This window comes from Vidua chalybeata, chromosome 8 (assembly GCF_026979565.1).
Source record: "Vidua chalybeata isolate OUT-0048 chromosome 8, bVidCha1 merged haplotype, whole genome shotgun sequence".
Taxonomy (NCBI): Eukaryota; Metazoa; Chordata; class Aves; order Passeriformes; family Viduidae; genus Vidua; species Vidua chalybeata.
The window spans coordinates 29,271,910-29,296,211 of record NC_071537.1 but is presented as its reverse complement, the minus strand read 5'-3'; the positions used below and the strand labels follow the sequence as shown (position 1 = coordinate 29,296,211).

Genomic DNA, 24,302 nt, shown 5'->3' with positions numbered 1-24,302 from the left:
ATATCTCTGACTGCTCTCCTTGTTGGAAAGCATTTGGTCAAGCACAGAGATGCTTAAAAGGAGAGTGTGCTGCTGTCTCTATACTGTTGTGGGATTTTTTCCCTTTTGTGTTTTATTTTTCTATAGACTTGATCTTGTAGTTTCTTTGCCTCTCTGTAGGTTTTGGCAGAGCTCAGGGATGTCATGCTCTCTTTGGTGCTGTGCAGGCATTTCTTTCTGCCTAGCATCTCAATATTTCACACCCTTTAAAAGTCCCTCAAAAAGGAAAAGAGAAAATTATCTTTTGCCCTATGACACTGTGTGGATCTTCTCAGAAAAACTGGATGAACTGATTTACAGGAGATGCAGATTAAATTTTTTTTTCTTCATGTAGGACCCTGGTTTATGCAGTATCCTCATGACACAATGAGACCTCATCATTCAATGGGATGTGAAGCACTTATGGTGACATTAGTCAGCTGTGTGGTATATTTGTGCCTTCATACTTCAGATACTGATGCTCCACACTGTATTTTCTGTAAGGGGTAGTGAGTTCCTGGGATCTTTGCTGAAGACTGCTCATGGCCTTTGGATTGCTCCACAGTAGACCTTACTAATGTTATTTTTGCATTTAAGCACTCTGTTTTTGTACTACTACAGAGATTGTTCTGTCTACCAGTTTTAACTCTTTTCAATCTAATGTCTTTATTTTTAGATATACCACAAATTCTACCCTCCAGGAAACCCTAGAAAGGTAAACCTTAAAAATCCCACTTTTGTTCATTCCCTGGGTTTTCAATGTTTAAACATACAGTGCTTGTTTTGGTTTTATCCTCAATGTACCATTATAGTGCTGAGCTTACCACTGGAAAACTGTAAGTGCTACACAGTAAAATGTTTGATGCTGCCTGATCTTTTTGAGTATTTGTGGAGAATGTCTTTATCTACAGTCTTATATTTTTGTCTTCACTGTTTTCGAGCCTCTTCTAATTAATCTGTGTTGCTGTTGTCTTCCACATCATAGATGAGAGCTGTTTTACACACCTTTGATATAACAAGAACATTCTGACTAAAGACCACTTGTCACAGAGTTTGCTTATTCTTGAACAAAAATCCTCTGTCAGTCATTTGAGCTGTGCTCACCTGTGGCTGAAAGCAGTTTTGTTCCATGTCCATGCTTAGAAAATAGCAGCCATACAGTTTTATCTTGGTGTTCAGCCATGTCTTTATCAGTTGAATGTGCAACTATTCATCCCTTTGAAGAGAAATAAAACTATGTTATACTCTTATGCCTGAGTGTTGGCATTTGAATAATTATTCCCTTTCCCTCTAAAATACCACCTGGAAAATGTGTGAGAAACTTATAGTTGGCAAATGTGCAACTTCCTCCTTATTCCTTTGGGTTTAGTCCAGTAATGTTCTGATAGACACCACTTTCTCTTATGTCAGGTTTGAATAAGGTGAAAAAAATCACCAGATTCCAGCATGTTTTGGACAGGAATGTGCTTGCTACTTCTCTCATTTTCTTTTCCCTCATCTGTTTGGTTTTTTTTTTGTTTTTTTTTTTTTTTTCCTTCTGCTTGGGTAGCATTTATCTCAGTTGTATTCCTTGGCAAATTAAAAGGCAAGACAGAGGATGATTTACTGCACAGAGATGAGGTGTCCTTCGAGGTATATTTCTGTGGTTTTATACTGCAAGTGGACAGAAGTTGTCACACAAATTGTCCTTGTTGTCACTGTCATCTACAGAAGCAAATGTGAGCACTGGGGCTGTATGAGTCAGATGTTCACAGACTTGTGGCATCATCTGCTCAGATGCTTATGCTGATTGCATATCTCAGCTTTGCCATTGTTCTCCCTAGGTGTGGAAATTGTTTAATAGAATAAATGCCTTTTGTTGTATTGATGCATTTCTCTTCAATAAAAGCATTTGGCAGAACTGTCTCCTACTTGTGCTTAGATTTGCTGGACCTAGTGACATGTTTAAAGTATCAAGCAGGGCAACAAGCTTCAGTGGGCAAGTCTCACTCAATTTTCCATGCTGTGTTTTTTTATGTTTTGAGTGTGAAGGTTTAAAAGTGCTCTGAGTTTTGCTGTTACAAATGTTGTATGTGGTCATCCAAAGGACTCTCATTCAGCTGAGAAGGATGAAGACTAGTCCTGCAGCTGCCACCATTTCAGTAGAAAAGAAACATTCTTGATCACTTCCAAACCTTCCAAGCAGCTGCACTCAGCTCTCACACTGACACTGTGACATGAACTGGTACAAACATCTCTTGGCAACTCTGTTAGAACTTTAAAAGTGTCATACATTTAAATAAGGCAGGACTATTACAGTGTGAACTGGAAAGGAATTGGAAGGAGTAAGTGGCTGAAGCTGGCACTATTTGCCTTTAATCCCTTTTCCATGTTCTAACTGGGACAATCTCAGATGCCTTCTGCTGAGCTTAATGCATGTAATGGAAGAAGCATGGCTCTTGTTTTTAATCTTCTTGGGGACTGGAAGCCCCTTTGAATGCTCTGGTAATCCACTTCAGATGAGAAATGAGGGAAGAAAGAAGCAAGCCTTTTTTTGACTTTTTTTTTTTTTTTTTTTATGGGTTGGGTTGTTTTGTTGGTTTGCTTGTTTGCCAAGGTTGATTGTATAATTGTTGGATTCTGTGCAACAAAGCCTTTGAATTAAGGAAGCTGAGTCTGGCTGTTGGCCTTGTACCTGCTGCAGAGCTGTGCAGTGAAGTTGTGCTGCTGCTTCCCTGTTGTGTTGTGCTCACACTTAACCTGAAACTGAACCTTGCATTGCCTATGCTGAGGGGAGAAAGGAAGGATTTTCCAGCACACAGCCAGAAATGTTCCTGCTTAGCAATAATTTCTCTCTTTTTGCTTTCTGCTTGTCCCCTTGTAGCACTGACCGGGGGGACAACTGACTGGTAGCTATTTATAGTGGGAATCTCCAAGTTAAATGGCCATCACTGGTCAGTATTTCTTCCCAAGCCTTGTGCCCACACTGTCACCATGCACGAGGCCTGTGTTTGTCCTGAGTTCTGCTGTCATATTCAGTTCCTATTCTTGTTCCCTTGAGGGCTTAGAGTAGAAATTACTCCACTATGTGAGTTACTGTATGTCTTAATAGCTGAGGGAAATACATTTCCCTTTAAATTTCACTGACATAAGTTTACATTAACAAATTAGTTTCAATTTTCTTGTGAGGAAAGTAAAATGGAATATAAAACATTTTATAAATAAGGCAAAGCTTAAAAATTATGAAGATCTCACAAAATTGTGAAAAGAGATAAAACCATTTTAGTTCTTTAAACTGTATATTTTTAAACTGACAGTCTTTAAAAATGTAATTGCTTTCTCTTTACCTGACATTAAGGATGTTCTTTTTATTGTTGTTCAGAAGGTTATCTCTTTTACACCTCTATCTTGTCATGACTCAATGCAAATTCCAACATTTTACTTATTTCAAGAGCTTTGAACAAGCTGATGTTTGAGATGAAAGCTTTTTTTTTTTTTATTACTTAAATTACATATTTGTGTGGGATGAGAATCAGATGGCAGCATTTTAGAAATGTAGTTCACCACTTCAGTCTTTTGTGCCAGTTATCTGTCTGGTCAAGGCTGTGATTTAAGGGCTTGGAAATTAGAGTTGGCATCTGTAGGCCCCTCTGTTTAAAGCTAAATGGAATTAATAGAAATAGCCAGAAGTAAGAACTGGAAAAAACCAACCCAAACTGCAAGGCTGAGAGTTGGAAGACAGTGGCATGAGGTAACTCTTGGGTAGTGGTGCACAGCGTGGTGTGGCCAAGGCCATGGAGAATAAATGGGCCTTGCAGAAACCCTGTAGAATGATTGAGCACTGTTAACCTTTATGTGGTGTTTTCTGATCCAGGTATATGCACTGCCAGGTCCTGGAATTTGGGAAATGCAAAAGTTGTTTTGTAGGTTTTTTTGGGTTTTTTCTTTTTTTTAACCTTGAATGTAGCAGTTGTAAGAGTAACTGAGAAGCCTTTTGGAGTCTCTGTTCAGGAATCTGTGGCATAAAAAAGTCCCACCAAAATAATTGTCAGGAAAATATGATGACTTTAAAAACATAGTATTTGTCTTTTTCACTTTTGCCATAGAATGTCTTATAGCTATGATCTGTGCCTGGGCAATAGATAGTCCCTCCTCCAAAATGAATTAAGTTTTATTGTCAACCAGTGGAAAGAAGAAACGTTCAGTGTCAGCATTGGTACTCCAGCTGATGGTAAAACTGCTTCTGGCAGTGTGCACTTTATATTGCCTTTTTAGCTGTGTTCATTCTTAGCCCTGACATGCATCCGAGATCTTTTGAGCTCCTTTATGAAGATAAAAATATGATGCAACTGCATAGCAAATGAATGGGTTTTGCTTTTTATTTTGTGCTTATGGTTACTAGAAGTCCCAGAGGAGGCTGTTATTAACACAGAGGGTATTTGCATGTACCTGTACTTAAAAGCTACAACAAAGATTTTCAGTTGTAAAATAAACATTTCTTTTATAAAGTGCGAAGTTCTACTCAGAGTACTGTGATCAGAAGACAGATATGTACTGATTTGCAGGCAGAGTAGCGGCAATGTTAGGGATTTAGTTTTAAATATCTGAGCCTCACTTGATGCAAAAAGGACAATTTACTTAAAAATGTTACAAAATTGTATGGAAATCATACGTGAGAATTGGGACAGCTGGAGTAATTAGATGCAATTTGCTAGATGGTAGCAGGGAAATGTTCCACAATTGTGAGTGTTTAAAAGCATTGTCATAACTGTGAGTTCCAATTTAAGTTTTGTCTGCTGTGCAAATATGAAAACTCCTAACCATGGTGGGGAAGGAAGGTATTTTTTTCAGTGTTCAGGAGTATAAACCAGTGAGCTAGCACAGCTATTTCTGACAGTTGAATATTGCTTTAGCTGGGAACTTATTGTACACTATTCCTTTCAGAACATTTTCATAAATACATAAATCATAAATTAATGGTTCTCAGGAAGACAGGCTGTTCTTTCAAGTTTCAGTTAGATCTGGTTTGTCTTACTCCATGCAATCAGACAATCATATATTAAATAGGGTCAAAAATTGCAAAGCCACTTGGTAATTAAGTACCACAGAAATGTGGTACTTGATAACATCAATAACATCAGCAATCAGCAGAACCCTATCATTTATTTTTTTCCTAGTATCAGTGACCTATGGTTTGGGGTTTTTTTAACTTATTCAAACATTTGAAATTAACTGTTTTCTATTGGTTGTTACTTTCTGTATTCTTGTATGATTTTTTTTTTCCCCAGTAGGAATAGGACCCCAACCCAGTAGCAGTTGTTAGCACTTTCTGCCTTTCTTTCAAACAGATTACCATTTTGAGTTTTTCTCCTCTAATTACAAGTAAGCTTTTTTTTTTTTCCTAATGCAGCAATTTCATATGCAAAGTGCTGGGCAGGAGGTTTATATTCCAACATACTTTCCTGGCTTCTGAACTAACAGGACAGAGTGATGCCCCAGCAGAAGATGGCAAAGCTTCTGGGCTGGCCTCCAAACTTCCATTATGTGATCACTTTGCTCCATCTGGAGCACCTGTTGGAGGAGAGGTAATAAGTGCAACCTCACTCCAAGCAGTGGCTGCTCACAGAAACAGTCCCCAAGGACAGGGAAGGCCTTGCACTGTAACAAACCTTGTCTTTAGCAACGTCAAGAGATCACCCAGAAGGAGGAAAGAGAACTGGTGAAGTTTGCTTGAAGATTCAGGGGTGCCAGTCACTTTGGGGCAGTCTTCTTTAGACAAGCAGATGACTTTGTACTTCTTATTAATAGAAACTACCCTGAATTTGCTCATCCTGCCAGCAGCAGAACTGCCTGGCTTCCTTGGAGTGGGAGACTGGGAACTCTTCTGTCAAAAACAGAGAGAAACTGTCTAACTTCTGTTGCAATTTTTTTTTTTTCAGTCAGGTCAGAATCATGAAAGGATTTAATTCCTTCCTATTATCCCTTGAGACAAAGCTGAGGAATGAGATTGCTGCTATTCCAAAAGTATGAGAAATTGAAAAAAAATATTGTCCCAGAGAGGTTTAAAAGAGGATGAACCCAAAGCTTTGGAGCCTGTGTGGAGGAAGTTCAAGCAGTAACTGCTCTGCAGTGGTAGTTTGTGGCCAAGAAGTGATCTGTCATGGGGGGGCAAGAAGGTCCAGCTGCAGAAGGGGCTGAAGTAGCTAGAAACAGCAATGTCAGAGACACAATGGATCCGTGTATGGGACTAGAAAAATATCATGGCAACTCTCCTTTATGCATATAATGTAATTGGGTACTTGAACAAAGAGAAAGATGGGCTGGTACTTCTAGAGAAATTCCACTGTCTGTGTTCAGCCTGATTACAATCAGTCAACCATCTGATAAGCTGTTACAAAAAGTGATCAATGCATTCAATTTTGAATTTGTTAAAAATACTGACAACTTGAAACAGTTTTTGCTAGCAAATTCTTGCAGCTTGAAATGAAGTAGTTATGTAAATTGGAACTGTTTCAATGCTTTAAAGGTGTTGGATACACAGCATATGCTAAAAACTTTCACTTTTCTCTACATGTGTTAATAATAATCACGTAGCCCTGAAGCATTTACGACCTCCCCTGGAGTTTTAGAATCAGGTGAATTCCACAAAACCAGTAAGTGATTTGATAAAGATTTTGAAAATGGGCATCTTAAGTATAACATTTCTGGCTAACGGTTATGGGGACTATCAATGTAAGTTAAACTGCCTTTCTGGCAACAAAATTGTATAAATATAAATATTACTGCATAAATATAATGTATGAAATTGCTCTGAAGCACAAGGCCACAGGCAGATAGTGAAATATGAACCTTACTGGTGCAGCTTATGGGAAGCTGTTCTTGGTACTGCCTCCTGTTATCAGAACACACTTTTTGGTGTTGAAGGCACTTGAGGTCCTTCTTGCAGCAAGGAGGTCCTGTAAGTGTGGCTGTGTAAACAATGTGGAGGTGGCATGTGGATAATGTGTAAGATTGTGTCATGAGGAAAAAAACAGAGCTGTAAAGGTCTTTTAAACAGGAATGTTAGTTCATGTGGCACAGCAAATTATCAAGAAAGCAAGAGTATTTTCCCTTCTGGTAATGATCCACTGCATTGTTAGGGCTTAACTAGTGAGGTAAGTGAAAAGTAATGCTAAAGAAAATTGTTTCAAGGTCAATGTTACAATGTCAGAGCTTTCAGTCTTTTCTTGCTGCTGTTTCTCCTGCTTTAGAATAGAAATATATATTTAAACCAAACATTTAAAAGAAATTTTTGGCACCTCCTTTTTTTTTTTTTTTTTTTTTTTCAGTCAAGTTTACTGTTGAGGGTTTGTTTCTTTTCAGAACTTCAAGATTAATGACAATGAAGTTCAAAACAGTGAACAGAAATTAGAAAAATAGGGAAACAAATATAAGTACTTAGTTCATAGTTGTTACAGTAAAAATTGTGTCAGTAGGTCTCCTTTAATGCTCTATGTCAGTTTTAGTTGTTGATAAATGTAGAGAGGGTGTAATAATTCATGGCTGTAATAATTCACCTGTTTTGAGCCTGAAAATCTTCATGCTAATTTCTCACGTTTTAAGTTTTAGAAAGGCAGTGTTTGTTTTGAGGAAGTTACACATGAAACTGAAAATTGACCAAATATCAACTTGTGATCCTAAAAGTTATTAGAGAAGGAGGCTGCTTATAATAGTAATGGGAAATGAGCATTCTAGTTTGAATTAATAAGGAAAGATTGGGCAGCCCTAAAGGTTTATAAATGTTTTAGTTTTTCAACCTCATTCTGTGTTGGTGGTGTTGAAACCAATGCCAGTGTTCTTACTTATGCCATCATATGGATTACTTGAACCTGTGGATTACAGGTTTTTAACAGCTGTGGCTAGAAAGCAGCAAATTATACTCTCAGTGCTCCAGACAACACTGTGACTTTTTTTTCTTGCCATGGAAAATGCTACTAAATGTGATGGTAAAATGCTCTTTGGAAACCAGATGAGTTGATATTTCCAAATATTCCATGTATGAATCTTGTTTGTTATGACTGAGGAGATGCAGGTGATGCTTAGCAGCTCTCCATACAGAAATGAGTTGATGGAGAGCCCTTGGAGAGGTGGAGCAAGATAAGGATCCTGAGCTGGGAATAAGGAAAGAGCTTTTCAGCCCCTTTTTTACCTCTCCAGTCAGTTTCTTTAAGTTATCTGGGAGCCAGAGGTTGCTGTGCTGTTGCTGTCATACACTTCTTCAGCCACTTCTTGACTTCCACTGGCACATCCAAGAGCTTAGATGATGTGTGTTGTCCTTATGTTAACTTTTCTTTTTTTTCTGCAAAAAAAGCATCTGTCCTTCCAGCAGATACTTAGGCCAAAACAATGGCTGAGACTCCTCGTGGGAGTTTAGGACGAGCTCTGGAAAAAATTCCCGAGAAGTTTATGTCCATAAATAATAGATGATTATCCATAGATAATTTGTGACCACTGAAGAGTATTTGAGTAAATGTTTTATACAGCAAAGTAAAATACAGTTTAGAGCCTAGGGAAGAAGACTGGTTGAATAAGATTGTAGCAGTGGATTGGTATATGAGAAAAGAAACTGTTTTTAAATTTAAATTTCTGACCAGAAGGGCTTCCCTTTAATATTTTTGTGCCTTGAGGTGGTGAAAACTTTTCTATATCCACTGATATCCACACTGTCTGGTGTTACCTGGTGTTTGCAGAAGAAATAGCCAAGTTTTCTTTAACCCTTCAAACCTGTTGAAACTGGAGGTTATTATCCCTTAATAGGACAGTAAGTTGGCAGTAGGATTGCAAGGCCTGGTGTAATGATCTTTTCCTGTCTCAAATTTTGGCTAAGGTATTGTATCCTTTCAGGTATTTCCTAAAAGGAATGTTGGAATCTTTTCAGAGTCTGGAGAGTCTGGAGTCCCAGCACTGAGGTTTCTGCATGTAATGCATCAATATTACTTGTTGTGAGTTTTGATTGCTGCCAGTTAAATAATACAGTATCATGAAGGGTGCTTTTTAAATAAACCTTATCCTCCTCATCCCAGCTTCTTGGAGAGATTCAAGTTGTAACTACTGGACTTTGGGATTCAAGGAACATACTTTCATTTCTATTTTAATTCTCTGCCATCATTCACAAGGTTCTTTGACTCCTGTGATGCTCATTTATAGATTTTTAAGTGTTCCTCTACATTATAGTTACTGTATTTTTCATATTTGTACAAGTAAAGATTAATCTGAAGTGAAAATGAGCCTGAATTATTGCAAAGAGCTGTTCAGCAGCAACAAGGGTTATTTGTTTTGTGTGGATAATGAGAGGAGAGCCCTTTTCTCCCAGGGACCAGCTTCTGCAATGTCATGCTGCACAATTTCTTTTCTTGCATGGCTCTCCAGCTCTGTATTCAGCAGATTATTGGAATACTTGAAAGTGAGCAGTTCTGGGAGAGGGAAGGCTGCACATTAAAAGGGCAGCACACAAACTTATTTCTATCAGCCTGGCAACAACACCACCCTCAGCATCCCTTCCAAGTTGTGTGGCTGCTGTCACAGCTGCACCAGGGCACGGTGTGAATCCTGACAGTCCTGTTGTGTTCTGTGCAGCACCTCCCTGGCCTCAGACACACAAAGCTCTTTTCCTTTTGTAATATAAAGAGAGACTGTTACATTTACTTTCCCCCTCACCCTGTGCCCATAAAAAGCTGCTTTCCTTCACTTCAGCAGTTCTGCGACGTCACTGTGAAAGTTGCAGATGTGAAGCTCTAGACCTTAAGTGCACGTTGCATATTCCTCTTGCATGCATAAGGTGTGCATGCCATAATGACAAAGTGCATCTTAACATTTTAGCTGCTCCAGTAGAGGCTTCTTTTTCCTACTCGCCTTCCAGCTGATAAGAGGAATTGAAAAATATATTGGGGATTAAGCAAACATGCTGGTTATAGCCATTTTTTACTGACATTTTTCCTTTCAATTTTTTTGGATTCCTCCAAATTTTTTAAACATTTTTTCCCTGTTTCCTTAGGATTTTGTGGTTTACAAAACCATTTAATCCTCATGGTGAAGGTTTCAGAATGTCAGTCCTCCACCATGCTCAGCTCTACAGAGCGCAATATTGCAGCATAAGTATCTGGCTTCGAGCACGAGCCCTGTGCACTGGTTCCAGACAGCAGGGATTGTCCTTGCTTGGTGTTCTCCAGATCCCAGCCAGCCCCTCTCTCACTGCTCCTCCTCAATAGCAGAGGAGCAGGAACTCAGAGGGAAAAGTTTGTGGATGGAGGTAAAGGCAGGGAGATAACTTGCCAGTTACCATCATGGGCAACAACACGAGTTGGGGAAGATTATTTTCTTGCTAAGATGGAAAATCTATATTCTTTATGAGCAATTTGATTTTTTTATTGAGAAACCAGGCAAGAATAGAGTCATGTACAGCTTTCCCCCTCCTCAAATGCTTCACTGATATTTTTGGTAGTCTTTATTCCTTAGTCTGAGCTTAAAGGAAAGGCAATTTTAGGCTTCTCCATGGTGGTTTTTTTTTTTTTAATTTGTACGTTTTAATAGAGAATCTTTTTGTGTAGTTCCAAGTTTGAGGAGATTCTTTGAACTTCTGTAGACATAGAAAAATGGAATTTATTGAAGGTGTTTGTTTTAAATCTCTGTAATGTGTGTTAGGCACAAAGCCGTACATTATTATAGTGTTATAAATCAACAGATTGTAGGAAGAAACTCTTAATTTTCATTCAGGTCTGTTGAAGCAAATATTTGACAGATCTTGATAGATGGAAGTTGTCCCTTTTGAGCTGTGTGTAAATTAACTTCATAATTTCAAATAAAAGTGTGTATTTTTAATGACAGGCACAGACAGCCTCATATTCATTGATTGTTGTTTTTTGAAAAGAAAACTCTTACTTACTTTCATGTTGGGAAGAGACGAAACTTCAAACTACTCTTACTCTTTACATGAGATTTAAGAAAATAAAATCACACCAAAGCTAAAAACATTTGTTGCTATGAGATGTTGAGATTCTCTGGGACACCACAAATTATGGGCACAGGGTAAGGGAGAAAGTAAATGCAACAGTCTCTCTCTTTATATTACTGAGTGATGACATTTAGTGCATTTTGCTGTTTGACCTCTTACACTCTCCCTCCAGTTTAGTCTCTCTTGTCTCTCCATTATCTGTGAATTTATTCCCATCCACGGATCTTCTGATGAGAGAATCTAATCATGGCCAGCATACAGCCTGGAATGTAAATAGGATATGACCCATCATCTGGTGCTCTGTGAAATAATCGTGGCCATCATTTCATCTATTTTTGTATGTGTTGTAGCTTGGCCAAAAAAACTAATGCTTTCATTGTTGGAGATGTTAAAAAAAAACCCAACAACAAACAAAACCCCCAAACCAATTATTAGTTTTTCATGAAAACAGCCTAACAGCCTTTTTAGGCACCTTTTCCTTCCTAAAACATGGAGCAGGAGAAAGATACTGTTTGAGAGGCAGCCCCTCTTTTTTCTTCCCCTGCCCCAAATGTTTTTTCCTTGGTTGTGTTTTTTGTCAGAATGCAAAATAACCAAAAACATGTAAGGAAAATTTAATCTCTGGAGGGCAAAAATTCTAATTTGATAGCTCATATAAGCTTATTTACCTCATGACTATATTGTAGTATAGCTGTTTATGTGCAAATATAAACAGATTTCTACAGATAATATTGCAGTAACTGTTAACAGTGTAGACTGGGGCATCAAATTTGGGGGTTTTGTCTTTAAAAGGCACTTGGGCAAACGACTGTTAAACAGCTCCTATACATGCTTAAGGAACTGTTGGACCTTAATAGGCCCAACAGTCAGGAAGCTAGAAATAATTTCTAGTCAGGAAGCAAGAAATAATTTTGGTTTTATCCCTCAGTGGAAACTTCATTTATTAACTTAATTTAATGTTAAGCATTTTTCAGTTAGTGCTGTGACTTAGTACTTCTGTTGCAGTTTTAAATTTATGTTTACAGTGGATACTTGGGATATTATGATTTAAATTAAAAGGTAAGAAATGAAGAAATTGTCACCTAACCGAAATGTCACGAGACACATTTTTTCTCTAATTAGGCAGAAAGCTGCTAGATAGCTTAGTGTGTTTTTATGCTCCAAATGTGCTCCCAAAGTGGAGTTGCTCCACCATTACTTTTTCCCCCCATGTTGAAAAGAGCAGCTTTTCTTGCTGCTATGATTTCATCAGTGGAATTCAGAGGAGCGTCTGGCTTAAAAAAATCTTGCAGCCTGGGGCCTTAGAATCAAAGCTAAATTTGGGTTGTTCAGCACTTACTAGTTCAGTGAATTTGTGAATAATCTGTCATGAAGGCTTGTGCCATTTCCCTGGCTTGTGAAGCTCCTGTCCTTTTCACAGTGCTTGTCACAGTAAGCGCTGTCCTGGGGAGCCGAGGCTGCGCTACACCTGTGTGTGGAGCTGCTCCCTGCCCACCTTCCATTGCCCCACGTACCTGTCTTAATGGGGGCGGTGTTGGGCTGCATTTGAGAGGCTCTGACCACAGATGAGCTGTTGTGAGGCACTCTTGTCTGACAAACACCTTGGTGGAGCCCTGTGATGACAGCAGCCCTGGCCAGCCGGCGTGCTGGCACCGTGGCGAGGTGACACACACCTGCCCCTGGCCATGCAGCTGCCACACAGCCTGTGAAAACCAGCCCTGGGTGGTGTCCTCTTGCATCCTAAATGTAAACACGGGGAGACACTGCATGCTGGGAAGCACCCTGTGCTGGCAGGCCAACCTCCAGGTCCTGCCAAGGTGCTGAAGGAAAGGGACATTGAAATACCTTGTCTGAAATGTTGCTTTGTAGGGTGGGGCTGCTCTGCCCTGCACTGTGGTTCTGGGGAGGTTTGTCCAAAATGGGCTGCTCTCACTCCCATTCTCCTTCAAGACTTTCCTGACAGCAATATGTGTGCTTAGTATAAAACTTCTTAGCTTAGCAAAGTGGTCTATTTTTCTAAGCTTAAAAGAAGGCTTCTAAAAAAAGAAGGCTTAAAAAAAAAAAAAAGAAAAGGTTTTGGAAAACACTACAGGACTGAAATCAAAACCAGAATCTTTCACAAAGTATCTCAGCTTCTAAATAAGAATTTATAGAGCTTGGATATAAAGGATGTTCTCTTTATGTAACTGTGTTTTCAAGCACAGTCAGCAGATAATTAACTGTGCTAACAAATTTTGCAGGAGTATTGTGATATGATTATTTTTTCCTTACCTAATTTTTGGTTTGGTATTCCCTTATTAATGGACTGGAGTTCATGCAAATTTCAGCTCCTGAAGGATGTTTTGAGGCAAGCTGATTTACCCCCTGAAGGGAGTGGGGGAAGGAATTTCATCTTTTAGCTTGCTTTCTCCCTGAGAGTAACTTCCCAGCCACTCTGGGCTTCACTCCCAGACTCCCTTCAGTTCTGTCCTCAAGGGATGTTTGTCCTCGAGGCTCTTAAATTCAGTTAGCTAACATGTGTTAAAGTAATTGTGAAGGCAAGACATCTTCGTTTTGATTCATGTTAGCATCTCATGTTCATCCCTAGACTTAATACAAAAGTTCATTTTATCTTGTTAACCTGAGTTGTTTAACCATTGCTTGTATTTAATTCTCAGTGAGCTTTTTAAAGGTGAGGATTAATCTTTTATCTAATATCAGTATCTGTCCTCCTGAAGGAGTTGGAGTAATTTCTGTTCTGCTTCTTTCCTTTCAGAGGAGAGTGCAGCTCTCTTCATCGAGACTTTGGTCAGAGGGCTCTTATTTCTTTAGTTGATTTCTGCTTCGACCCTGGAATATTGTTCCAGGACTGCCGTTTAGAGGGAGGGAGGAGATAGTGGGGCAGATCTAACCCACAGCATGGAATTTTAGGCCAAGAAAATCTTCAGGTTGGTAGTTCAGTCTACAGTGGACTGTGCCAGCAACAGGGTATGGTGGCTAAGTCGTAACCACCACTCTATTCTCATAATCTTAGCCTGAAGATAAGGGGGTTTTGGGTTGTTTTTATGTTGACATGGGCTAATGGACTCTTTCATATGTGCAGCTTTGCAAACAAGAGCAGATTGGTAAACAGACCGGGTTAAATGTCTAGTGTAAGTTAATGAAGTCAGTAATGCCAATATTTAAATTGCGATCTTCTTAAGCTGCTGTTTTGCTCAAGTCATGGATTTGGAAAAGCAATCTAGACTAAGCTGGAAACATTTGTCATTGCTTTTAATGTTTTCACAAAGTACTTCCTTTCATATTTGTAAGAAAAAATAGACGTTGTGCATTGACTTTTGGTTTTAATTTTGTAAGAGAAAAGAGGAATCAAATTCATTTGCCTTCCTTACTCTCAGCACAAATTCCATTCCTGTCTAGGTAATACTTGGTTTAACCTTGAGTTTTGGCTGCTTTTAGTGTAGGATATTGCTCAAGGAAGCACTAAGCAGTTTATCTGCAAAGTGATCCTGCAGTTAACGCTGAATGCCGTAAGTTTTTTGTTAAATTAAGCTTGTGGGTTTCTACATGTATCGGGAGCAAGCTGGCTTTTTGGCTGGCCTGCTCTCTCCGTGCTCTGAGTCCTGTAGTTAGGCTTTGGAATTGCTTGGCTCTTAGGCTCTGGGTTGTGTTCTGGTAAAGCAAGGAACTACCGTAGCCATTTATTTTAGATCCCATTGCAGGCGGTTACAAAACAGGTTCCCAATAACAAGTTGTGTCCCCCTCGCTTCTCGCATGCAAGTCACTCTAACTTATAAATAGAACTGTCCTGATAGACAGAACTTGGCCCATCCTCTCGTCCTCTTATGCGAGTTATTTTGATTTAAAAATAGAACTGTCCTAGAACTGATACGTATCGAGGAGGTTGGGAAAGTTCACTTCTAGGCACTGCTGTGATTAAGCAGCAAGTTACAGGGAGCAGTGTGTGTGTTCTCATCACCAAGCAAAAGATTTCAAAGCACAGTCGCACGAACTTCACTTTTCCAAGCTGCTGTGCGTTTTCTTAGATTAGGTTAGATTTCTGCATGGTTTTCCTTTGCTGTAGCTTACCAAGTCACACACAAAATACACCAAGATATGTGCACCTCCACGAAGAAGGAAATGTTGTGAACGTTGGAAAGATGGAAATGCTTCTGTGAGCAAGCGCTACCTAGACAGTAGATAGGAGCTGTAATTTGTAATTTATTGAACTGCTGCTTTGATCATAGCATTACTGCAGTGTCTTTAAGCATATGTTCTTTCTGAATGCCAATGCTTCCTTAGCATATTTTAAGGTAATTCTGCCCTGGTATTTGCTCTTAGGTGTTTTGTTTTGGTTTTTTTTTTCTTTAAGCTAATTTCTAAAACTTTAAATTTTCTTTGTCTTCTGTTGTTTCTTGAAAATACAGAGTTTTTTTAAGTTTAGGATTTTTGCTTGTGACACACTTTAATGTGCATAAGAGACTTTTCTTGGATGTTTGAAAATCTTTATTTTTTCAGGCAGTCTTGTTTGGCATTTCTCCTTCCATTTCAGTTGCCTTAGGCATCTAAATGCACAGAGTTACGCTGAGCATGCCAAAAGCCTAGGGATGGAAGAAGGATAATCTGAATAATTTCCATGGTATAATTTAGAGACAGACTGATGTCAGCAGTTGCTTGATAATAGTTTTACTACCAACGTTAATTTGTGGCTCTACAGAGGAATAAAGTTGAAAGGCATGATTTGAAGAAGGAAAAATAATTTATTCTTTTTTTTTTTTCCTTTCTACAAGCCTTTCCAAAGAAATTTTTGTGTATTTCCATTAAGTACTCTAATATGTGGTACTTAGCTGCCTCTTCTGCCTCCTTACCTGGAGTATAAGACCTTGACAAATTTTTTTGAGGTAAGGAGTAAATGAAAAACAAGACCTCATAAAAGTGTCTAAATGTTGACAGATGAATGATTATTTCAAGTGGTAGAAGAGAGATTCATTACATTTCTTTTCAGCAGGGTTGCTATGGTTAGCTGAGCAATATGGGAGGAGAGGAGTGTGAGAGCTTTTTCTACCTCTCTGAGCATCTTGTGACTATAAAATTCTTCTATTGCTTATCTGGATTTTTCTTTCACATTCTAAATATACCATTGCTTGGGAGATTACTCATTTTTGTTAAAATGAGAGAGAAAACATGAAAAATTAAAGGGGTTCTGAAGTAGGGCACTGATAATTCAGTATCTTCAGTGCTACTGAAGTCATGGACAGGATGTGATGTGTAAAAAAAATCCTAAAAAACAGTTTCCATCTCATGGGCTGGACTTGGAGGTACCCATTGGAATAGCCAAAGTTCAGTGGGAACCTGTGATATTCCTCCATTGGCTGTCTGAGGTCAGGGAATGGTTTCAATGTGTCAGCATCTGACAGCCAACAAGTTGCTCTGGGAAGAGGCTATTTTTTCCTTTTTTTATTGCTGAAGTGGAATAACTGTTTATAACATTTTAATTTAAAAAGTAATACAAAGTTGCTTTCTATACATACAATTAGCTAAGCATGTCACAAATGAGAGGCTTTCTTTTAGCTAGCTAATGTAAGGGATCCAAGCCTGAACTTATTTTTAAGAACACACAGTTAATTGTACTTGAACTCTATCTATAAGGGCTTAATTCAGAAAGCAATGTGTTGTCCAGGTGGATGCACACATAGTAGAAGGTTGTCTTGAAGAGAGGAGGTTTGCTTGTACGTGCATTAAGGATAGGAGGTTATTTTGATTGTTTAAGCATTGTTTTACCCACTGTTAACCAGCAGAGAGCAGTTTAGTTTGTAACATAACATATAGAAAAAGTGAAATTGGCAAAGGCTGGGGTGCTTTTTCGTTCTTGGAGACGGCCATTAAAAACAAACTGCCTGTGAAAATTAAATTCCTGTGCATTATCAACAGTGTTTGTGTTTTGTACCAAAATACTGTCTGTAAGTATGAATTTCATTGTATGTCAGTGACAGTGTTCTGACAGTGTTTATTTCAACTGTGCACTGTGTGAGGTGCAGTTCCTCAGAACACCAACCTTGCCAGGCCGATGTGGGGAATTAACTCCCCGGTTTGGAGCCCCAGGGTCAGGTGATGCCAGTTTGTTTCCAGCCCCTGGAGACGGCAAGCCCAAGGACTTGTTGCCAGCACACATAAAACAGCTTCCATCTGATGGTGCTCTTGTGGTGGCTCGCTGAAATTCATTTGTAGGGAATGATCCAAGGAGAAAGCTTTCAGGCAAATAGCATTATGAATCAGTGCATTACATCTTTTTCTTTTCTTAGTCTGTGGTACGCATGTTGTTTGTCGTGAGTGAAATGCTGCTGAAAGGAGGGTGAAGGGTGAGAAGTTCTGAAAGAGGCAAGGCAGGAGGATCCTGATATGAACCTCAACCACCCCCAAAATGCATGTATTAATTGGTCATTGCCTGTTTAAGGAAAGCCTCAACAGGCAAACAAACAGAAAGCCAAATATCCCCCCCACCCTGTAACCCCCCAGCAAGATAACAACACAGCAAACCCTCTCATTGTCACTTCTGTCAACAACCTCTGATGTGACTGATTTCACCACAGAAACGGGCAAACTAGCATTTTGCTACCTCAAGTCCGCAGTAGAGCACAGAGATGGGGCTGTTGCAGGATGTCTGATACCTGTTCCACCCTCTCACCTTCCCTGGAGGGGATCCTAAGGGGCAGTGTAGGAATGTGTGGCTGTGCCTAAAGACGTGCACAGCCTGAAATGTGGTAATGACGTCACTCAGGCGTGCTGGATGGCTGCTGTCATGGCTCTTGGTAACCTGTGGGTTGTGTGTTACATGTCTTAATGGGCACAGAGGGGAGAGAATTACTGCTCTGAAGTCTCTGGCCCCTCCTGATTTATTTATTTTTATTTTTTTCCATGAGACTTGTAGGGAAGTAGCCAAAGCATTCAGCGGAGTAGGTGGCAGCATGTGGAAACATGATCTGTGACTTGCCCGTCGTGCACATACATGAGGCACGTAACACTTGTGTGAGGGCTGCCTTTGCAAGGACCCTGCAAATCCTGTCATAGGAACAGGCGAACAAGGGAGGAGCAAGCTCGCACAGGCAGGAATAGTTGTAAATGTGTGTTTTGCTGAAATGCTGTTGCTGCTTTTATGAGATGAATAATTAATATTGCAAAGCTCATTGTTCAGAGTGGCAATTTTCAGGTCCTTTGGACGGGGATATAGAGCTGTTGGAAACGTAAATCTCTCATCTAGCAATTTCTTCAGCAGCGTGTTGTGCCTTTTATTGTTTGAATCTGCCTGGGAGTGGCTTTAAGATCCAGTAACCTGATCTTTTATCACTCTTGGAGGCTTCCTTTTCTGGTATGCCCTGATGCATTCAACACATGTCGGTATTGTGCGCGACCGGCAATCCGAGCGATTCGGGCTCACTTTCCGTGTCTGCGAGAAACGGCGAATCATGCTCTGGTGAGCCCTTCTGAGACCTGCCGGCGTCTGCGGCTAATTGCCGCCCGCCTCATCAGCTCCGCTCGTTCGAGAGACGGGCAGCGCTCTGCATGAGCGGGCGAGGAAACGTGGACCAGATCTTTTCTCGGGAGTAAAGACTGGTTAAGGAAGAGAGAGGAAAACGCCTTTGCTTTCCTTCAGAGGGATCGGACTGATGTGAGAGCAGCCCGTTTCTCACGGGGGAAAGCGGAGCGAGGCTATGAGCGATTCCCGGCGGAGCAGGAGGAGCAGAGGCTGCCTTTAAAAGCAGTTATTCTGTTACTTGTCTGAGAAGCGTCAGCAGATGGACTTTGGTTTCAGCGCTGTGAATACTTGAGTGGCTTTGCATGTTGGAATACAAGCAGTGATCTCTTTTATTCCCCTTCCCCTGTACATTTACCTGCTGAAAAAATGAGTGAAGAAGCAAAGGAGAAAAATGCTAAACCAGCTCACAGGAAAAAGAAAGGAAAAAAGGTAACTCCCTGTACAGACAGGCTGCTGTAATTGTGTTTTTGACTCATTTTGTGTTCGACCTATTTGCTTCTGGGTGTGGAGTGGCTTTGGTTTGATAATCTGTTTTGAATAAGGATGGTGGTAGAATCAGGATGGTTCTGTTTATGCTAGATGCTGATGGGTGTGTTCTTTGCTGGAATCGGTATTACCATTGCAACTCAGTTGTTTTGCATTATTTTAGTATTCCTGGCTTTAAATATATGTTAGTTACAGAATTTCAATGTGATTATAGTTTTCATAGTGTATTCCAAACACAGGATTACAAATAAACAGGTATCTGAATGAAGCCTTTTTCAAAGGAGAGACTGATAATCAACATGTGCTCATCTAAATGAATATTCTGGACATGGCTAAGAAAAACAAGTTTACAATAAGCATTAATCTTATGAAAGCTATATATTTTGCTGTGTGTCACTTTGATCAGTTTTATACATTTTTGGGGCTTGAAAATATTGTGGTCAGTTAAATTCTGGAATAAAATACCAGTTTCAGTGAGACTGATTTATGACATAAGTATTTTGCCTGAAACTGTGCTTAAAAGACAAATTTGATTATTACCTTCTGTGTTGCAGTTTTTTGCTTTTCTGATATCCATGTAATTTCTACCTCCCACTTGGAAATGGATGATTTTCATGTGTTTATACTCAAAAAACAGATTGCTAAATCTAGGAAGTACACTTCTTCAGCTTTTTCTAACTTGTTTTAAATATTAACTTGGCATCTTAATTTATAATGCGATTTCCCTTGACTGCTGTAGAAAAAGACATCTGAAGGGTTTATTATTGTTGCAGAGAATATATTCAGACTCCCACCTTTTATTTTCTGAGCATGTGTTTGCCTTCTACCATGTGAAAGTGTATGACAATCTCATAGTTAATCCATTTCCTTGGTGAGGGATTCAGTACAGATTGTTGAAAAAGCAAATTAAACCATATTGGCCCTTCTATTCTCCTAGAATTGCAAAGAGCAGCTTTGGAAGGAGGCATGGAAAGATATAATTGAAATCACTTTTAATGGTAAATTAGGATACCTTCCTGACATATGTTTCTGTCAGGGATGATAGGTTGCCTCAGGATTAGGAGATACATTTGCACGTAAATTCTGGGGTAGTTTTGAAATTTTGACTGTTACTATTTTACCATATTATAGAAATAATTTTTATGGTGTCCAACAATGTAGGTGTTGATTTATAGCACACACTACTTTCCATGGCTGAAGCTCATACAGATGATCCATATATTCTAGAGGACCAACCCAACTGCCAACAAGACAGAGCAGCCCAGGGGATTTAGGATTAAGCAAACTTTGGAGTCTGACCTGCTATTCCAGCAATGGCTGGGCACAGCCTGCTTGTGCTGTCACCTAGAAAAGGTGATGTTTCTGTGGGCACAGCTGCCCTGCCCAGATCCCCCCTCTGGTGACTGGAACGGTGTCATTGGTCTCTGGGGGGAGGCTGGAGGAAACAAGGGGACATGTTTACACTTGTGAGCTCCTGCTGTGAGCCAAGGACACAGCCCCAGCGCTCCATGTCTTGTGAGGTGATGGCAAAGGCTCCCCTTGGTGCCTCGAGCCTTCGCCACACGAGCTGCAGCCAGCGCCAGGGTGTGACTGCAGACCTTTGCCTGTCAGCATGGAGTGGCTGCAGCTTCTCAAACCTGCAGCAAGTCATGTTCCCCTCCTCAGTTTGGTTTTTCCTTTGTGCAGTTGGAATCCTGGAGGCAGCTGGCAGGTGCTGTGTTGGGCTGGAGCATGTCTCTCGTGACTAGTTGCACATTAAGGCTGCTTCCATGTCAGTGTTAGACACGGGCTTGACCCAGGTTGGCCTGATGGGAAGGGAACTACTCTATTTTAAACAGGCAGCAATCACTTTTCTGGTCTTGGCAGAAACTTGCCCTTCTTTTCACAGTGTGTTTGGGGGAAGGTTTTAAATTTATTGTTTTGATTCAGAAGATGAATCCCTGAATGACCAGTGGAGGTGTACTTGAAGAGCATTACTGAGCTAACCAAGAGGAGATAGATTAACAAATGGTATTTGGCTGTGAACTCCTGAGGCCAGGCGAAAACTTAACTGGGTCTGTGGTTCCAGAGAGTTATGCCACCTGTCCATCCTAAAGAAGGTATCCTGAAATGGGTATTTCCTGCCTTCCTGTTCTCTTTAGATACTTCCTTTCCTGGCAGCTGTTCTTTCTCCATATTTAGCCTTTCCCTTGCCTTCTGTCTCATTTATCTCTAGAGCTGAGTGGTGGCAAGTCTTCCTTCTGCTCTTTGACTGCCATTCATATCCCATTCCCTCTTCATCCACTCTTGGTTTTCCTGTTCTTACCCAATTTCTGAAATAAATATGCAGGAGGGGCAGCAAGGAAAAGGTCACACTGTTTGCTCTAGGGAAAACACAATCAGCAGTGTGTGTTCAGATCTTCCAGAGTTATATGATTAGGTTGTACCTCAAAAATTAGCCTTCACCTGGCAAACAGGGTCTCACTTCTGAGCATAAAGACATGCAGTAGCTCTGCATTTAGAACAGATTGGACGAAGGAATAGATTTTCAGCAAGTATGCTGAAAATAAAGCATGGTGGGGAGGATAAAGATAAGAAACCACCCAGGAGGTGTCACTGAGATTTGTTATGAAGGATGGACAATTTAGATGAAAGCAGACAATACTTTGTTTTAGCACTGTGGTATTCAGTGGGGATACAGCTTTCAAGGGATGATGAAAGTATCACATCAATATTTATTGCTGAGGCTACACTGGACAGGATTAGCTCTGATGGCATAAGAAGCCTAATTAGTTTCTCTGCTTCATCCTTCAGGGTTCCTCCCTACCAGCAGCCTGTGCCTCTTGTGCCTGAGCTTCAGTTGTCCTGCAATTTCCAGCCACACTTTTACAGTGTCAGTGTTTGGAAACTGCCAAGTTGAATCCCAAGGTGTTATGGAGGGGTTTTATCCTGTATGTTTGTGTCATCACTTTCCAGTAAATTTTAGAATCTCAATTATAGGAGAGCACTGAACTCAGCTGCCATTAGAGATGTAAGATATGCTTTGCTTTTTAACAAAAGAATATTCTTTCTTCTTCCCCTTCTAACTGCAAGAATGAAATTAGCCATGAAAATTCCTTGGTCTTCTGAAGCTTAAAAAGATAATCAGAAGTGCAGGAATTAAAAAAAAAAAAAATAGACCAGCTCAAACTTCTGTAGTAATTTTTCCCACTTCATTTCATGGATTTCATGGTTATTTGCTGGGCATTAGTCGCTTCTGATAGTGGGAAATTTCACATTAAATTTCACATTGAACTTTCATACAGGAAGCTTTGCTGAAAATGCATATTTTTTGTTTTGAGGAATCTTTTGTTTCCCCTTCTTCCTCTGCCTCCTCCAGGATCTTTAGAAAACCTGCACAATTACTGTTGCTGATGTCTCTCAGTGTATGTATTGTGTAAATCAGTGATGGAAACTCCTAAGAGAAATGTGTAAATAGAATTTCTTCTTAAAAGTACAGGAGAGAGCTCATGCTGACCTCTTAAGGTCATTCTAATCTGTTTATTAATTCACCTGTCTGCCTTGCTTAGTTGACCACTGTAGCATGATTTCAGCATTGTGTTCCATTGCTTTCTATCAAAAATGAATGCCTTGTGCAGGGAAGAGCCAGCTGCTTATGCAGCAGGTGAAAAATCAGTTTGGGGTCAGGCTGCTTAGTGCAGCCAGCATTGTTTTTTGGACTAATAGGCAGTTTAGCTCAATCCACTTTTCTTGAGCCAACACCCTGGGCTCACTGCACTGGGAACACACTTTGCAATCTCTGCCAGGGACATTTGCTCTGTTGTAGCTCCAAGGTTTGACTCAGCAGCATTAGTGGCAGTCTCCAGAGGGGACTCTTCCGTTGTGGCACACTGCTGAAAGTCTGGTCAGCAGTGTGTCTTTGGATGAGAAATTTCAAGGGGCAGAAATTTCAATTTGTATGGGGACAGGTGCTGAGAGATCAGAGGCTCCTGGGTGTGATGAGCTATTCCCCACTGCACAATCAGTGGAAGAAGAGCTGTCCATGACTCTGGTGGAGCTGGAACAGGTCCCTTATAAGCAAAGCCTGTCTCTCCTGACCCTGAGCTCTTGGCGTTTCATAATTTTGTGGTCAAATGATTCCTCTCTGTGTGTATGGTGGCAGTGGATCCTCTGGTGCTCATAATTCAGCACCTGTGGACACCAACTTTTGTCATGACAGGGTGAGCAGTCATGTTCTGCTTCTGAGATTTGTGGTGGTGTTGCACTTCTTTCAAAGCTGTCTTTTACCACCAGATTTGCTAATGTGGTTGCTTCAGTTCCCATGCACGTTATTGTTGTCGGGGGAGAGCATTCGCTGCTGTTTGCTCCCACTGGAGAAGAGCTCATTGCTAATGGTAAAACAAATGCTCATGGTAGACTTTTCTGAACAGTTTTGTAGCTTTTAATTTATTCATAAAATTAAGTTATTACATGGAGTGTAAATTGATTTCTAAATTTGGGTTGTTCCTGACAAGCTGAGAAATGAAAATCTTAGATTTGTGAAACAAGATGCAATTAGGCTCTATAAGGAAACCATATCTATTCTTGTCTTGGTAAATAAAGTTTATACTATGTTGTTAATTTCAAGTTTCTGTGAATAAGAAATGGTTCTTATAGATTTAATTTTAATTATATGGTGATAGTCTTAATTCTTAGTATGTCAATACATCCTATGCTGAAAATTGAATTTGGTGCATGATAAATAGGTTTGGGTTGGCCTTGTTTGCAAATTTCTACTTGTTCAGCTTTAGCATCCATTTTATTGATGTTATAGATTTTTAACCTCACATTTTCAGCAGATATATTAAAGAGGAAACAAAGCACAAAGAGCCCCTGGAACTTCTGGAAGGTACTCCTCATTTGCATATCCAAATAGTAAATGCCCAGGAACAGTGGAATGGAGTAGTTTTCAATCATTATGACTGTTCTTAAACCTAACTGTTTTCTGAAACTTTAGGCTTTAAAACAGTTTTCCCTTGAATCAAACACATTTACATTTTCTTGCCATCTCAGTTTTCTGAACTGACACAGAAAGATTAAAATGTATTGATTCCTGTCACTCTGACTGGAATCACTTCAGTACATGGTAATACCTTTGTCTTTTATCGTACTGGAACAAAAGAAAGCATATGTAATGGAAAGGTGCAAATATTACTGTTTTGAAAGTACCCATTTCAAATGTCCCTTTTCTCTGGAGAAAATACTCTAACTGACATTATCCAGCTTTGGTAGCATTAGTCAGGGGCTCCTGGCCCCTAGGCATATATGGTTCAGAAATTGTAGGGAAAGGTTGTTATA

At 39.9% G+C, this 24,302-nt stretch overlaps 1 protein-coding gene across 1 annotated transcript in view; it reads left to right on the top strand.

The window, feature by feature from the left end:
• The first annotated feature begins 405 nt into the window (after positions 1-405).
• Positions 406-24,302, top strand: part of ANK3 (ankyrin 3) — a 306,368-nt gene continuing 282,471 nt past the window's right edge. Inside the window, exons 1-2 of the mRNA XM_053948490.1 lie at positions 406-465; positions 695-733. Coding sequence (XP_053804465.1) covers positions 406-465; positions 695-733 — 99 coding nt within the window. The remainder of the gene's footprint in view (positions 466-694; positions 734-24,302) is intronic.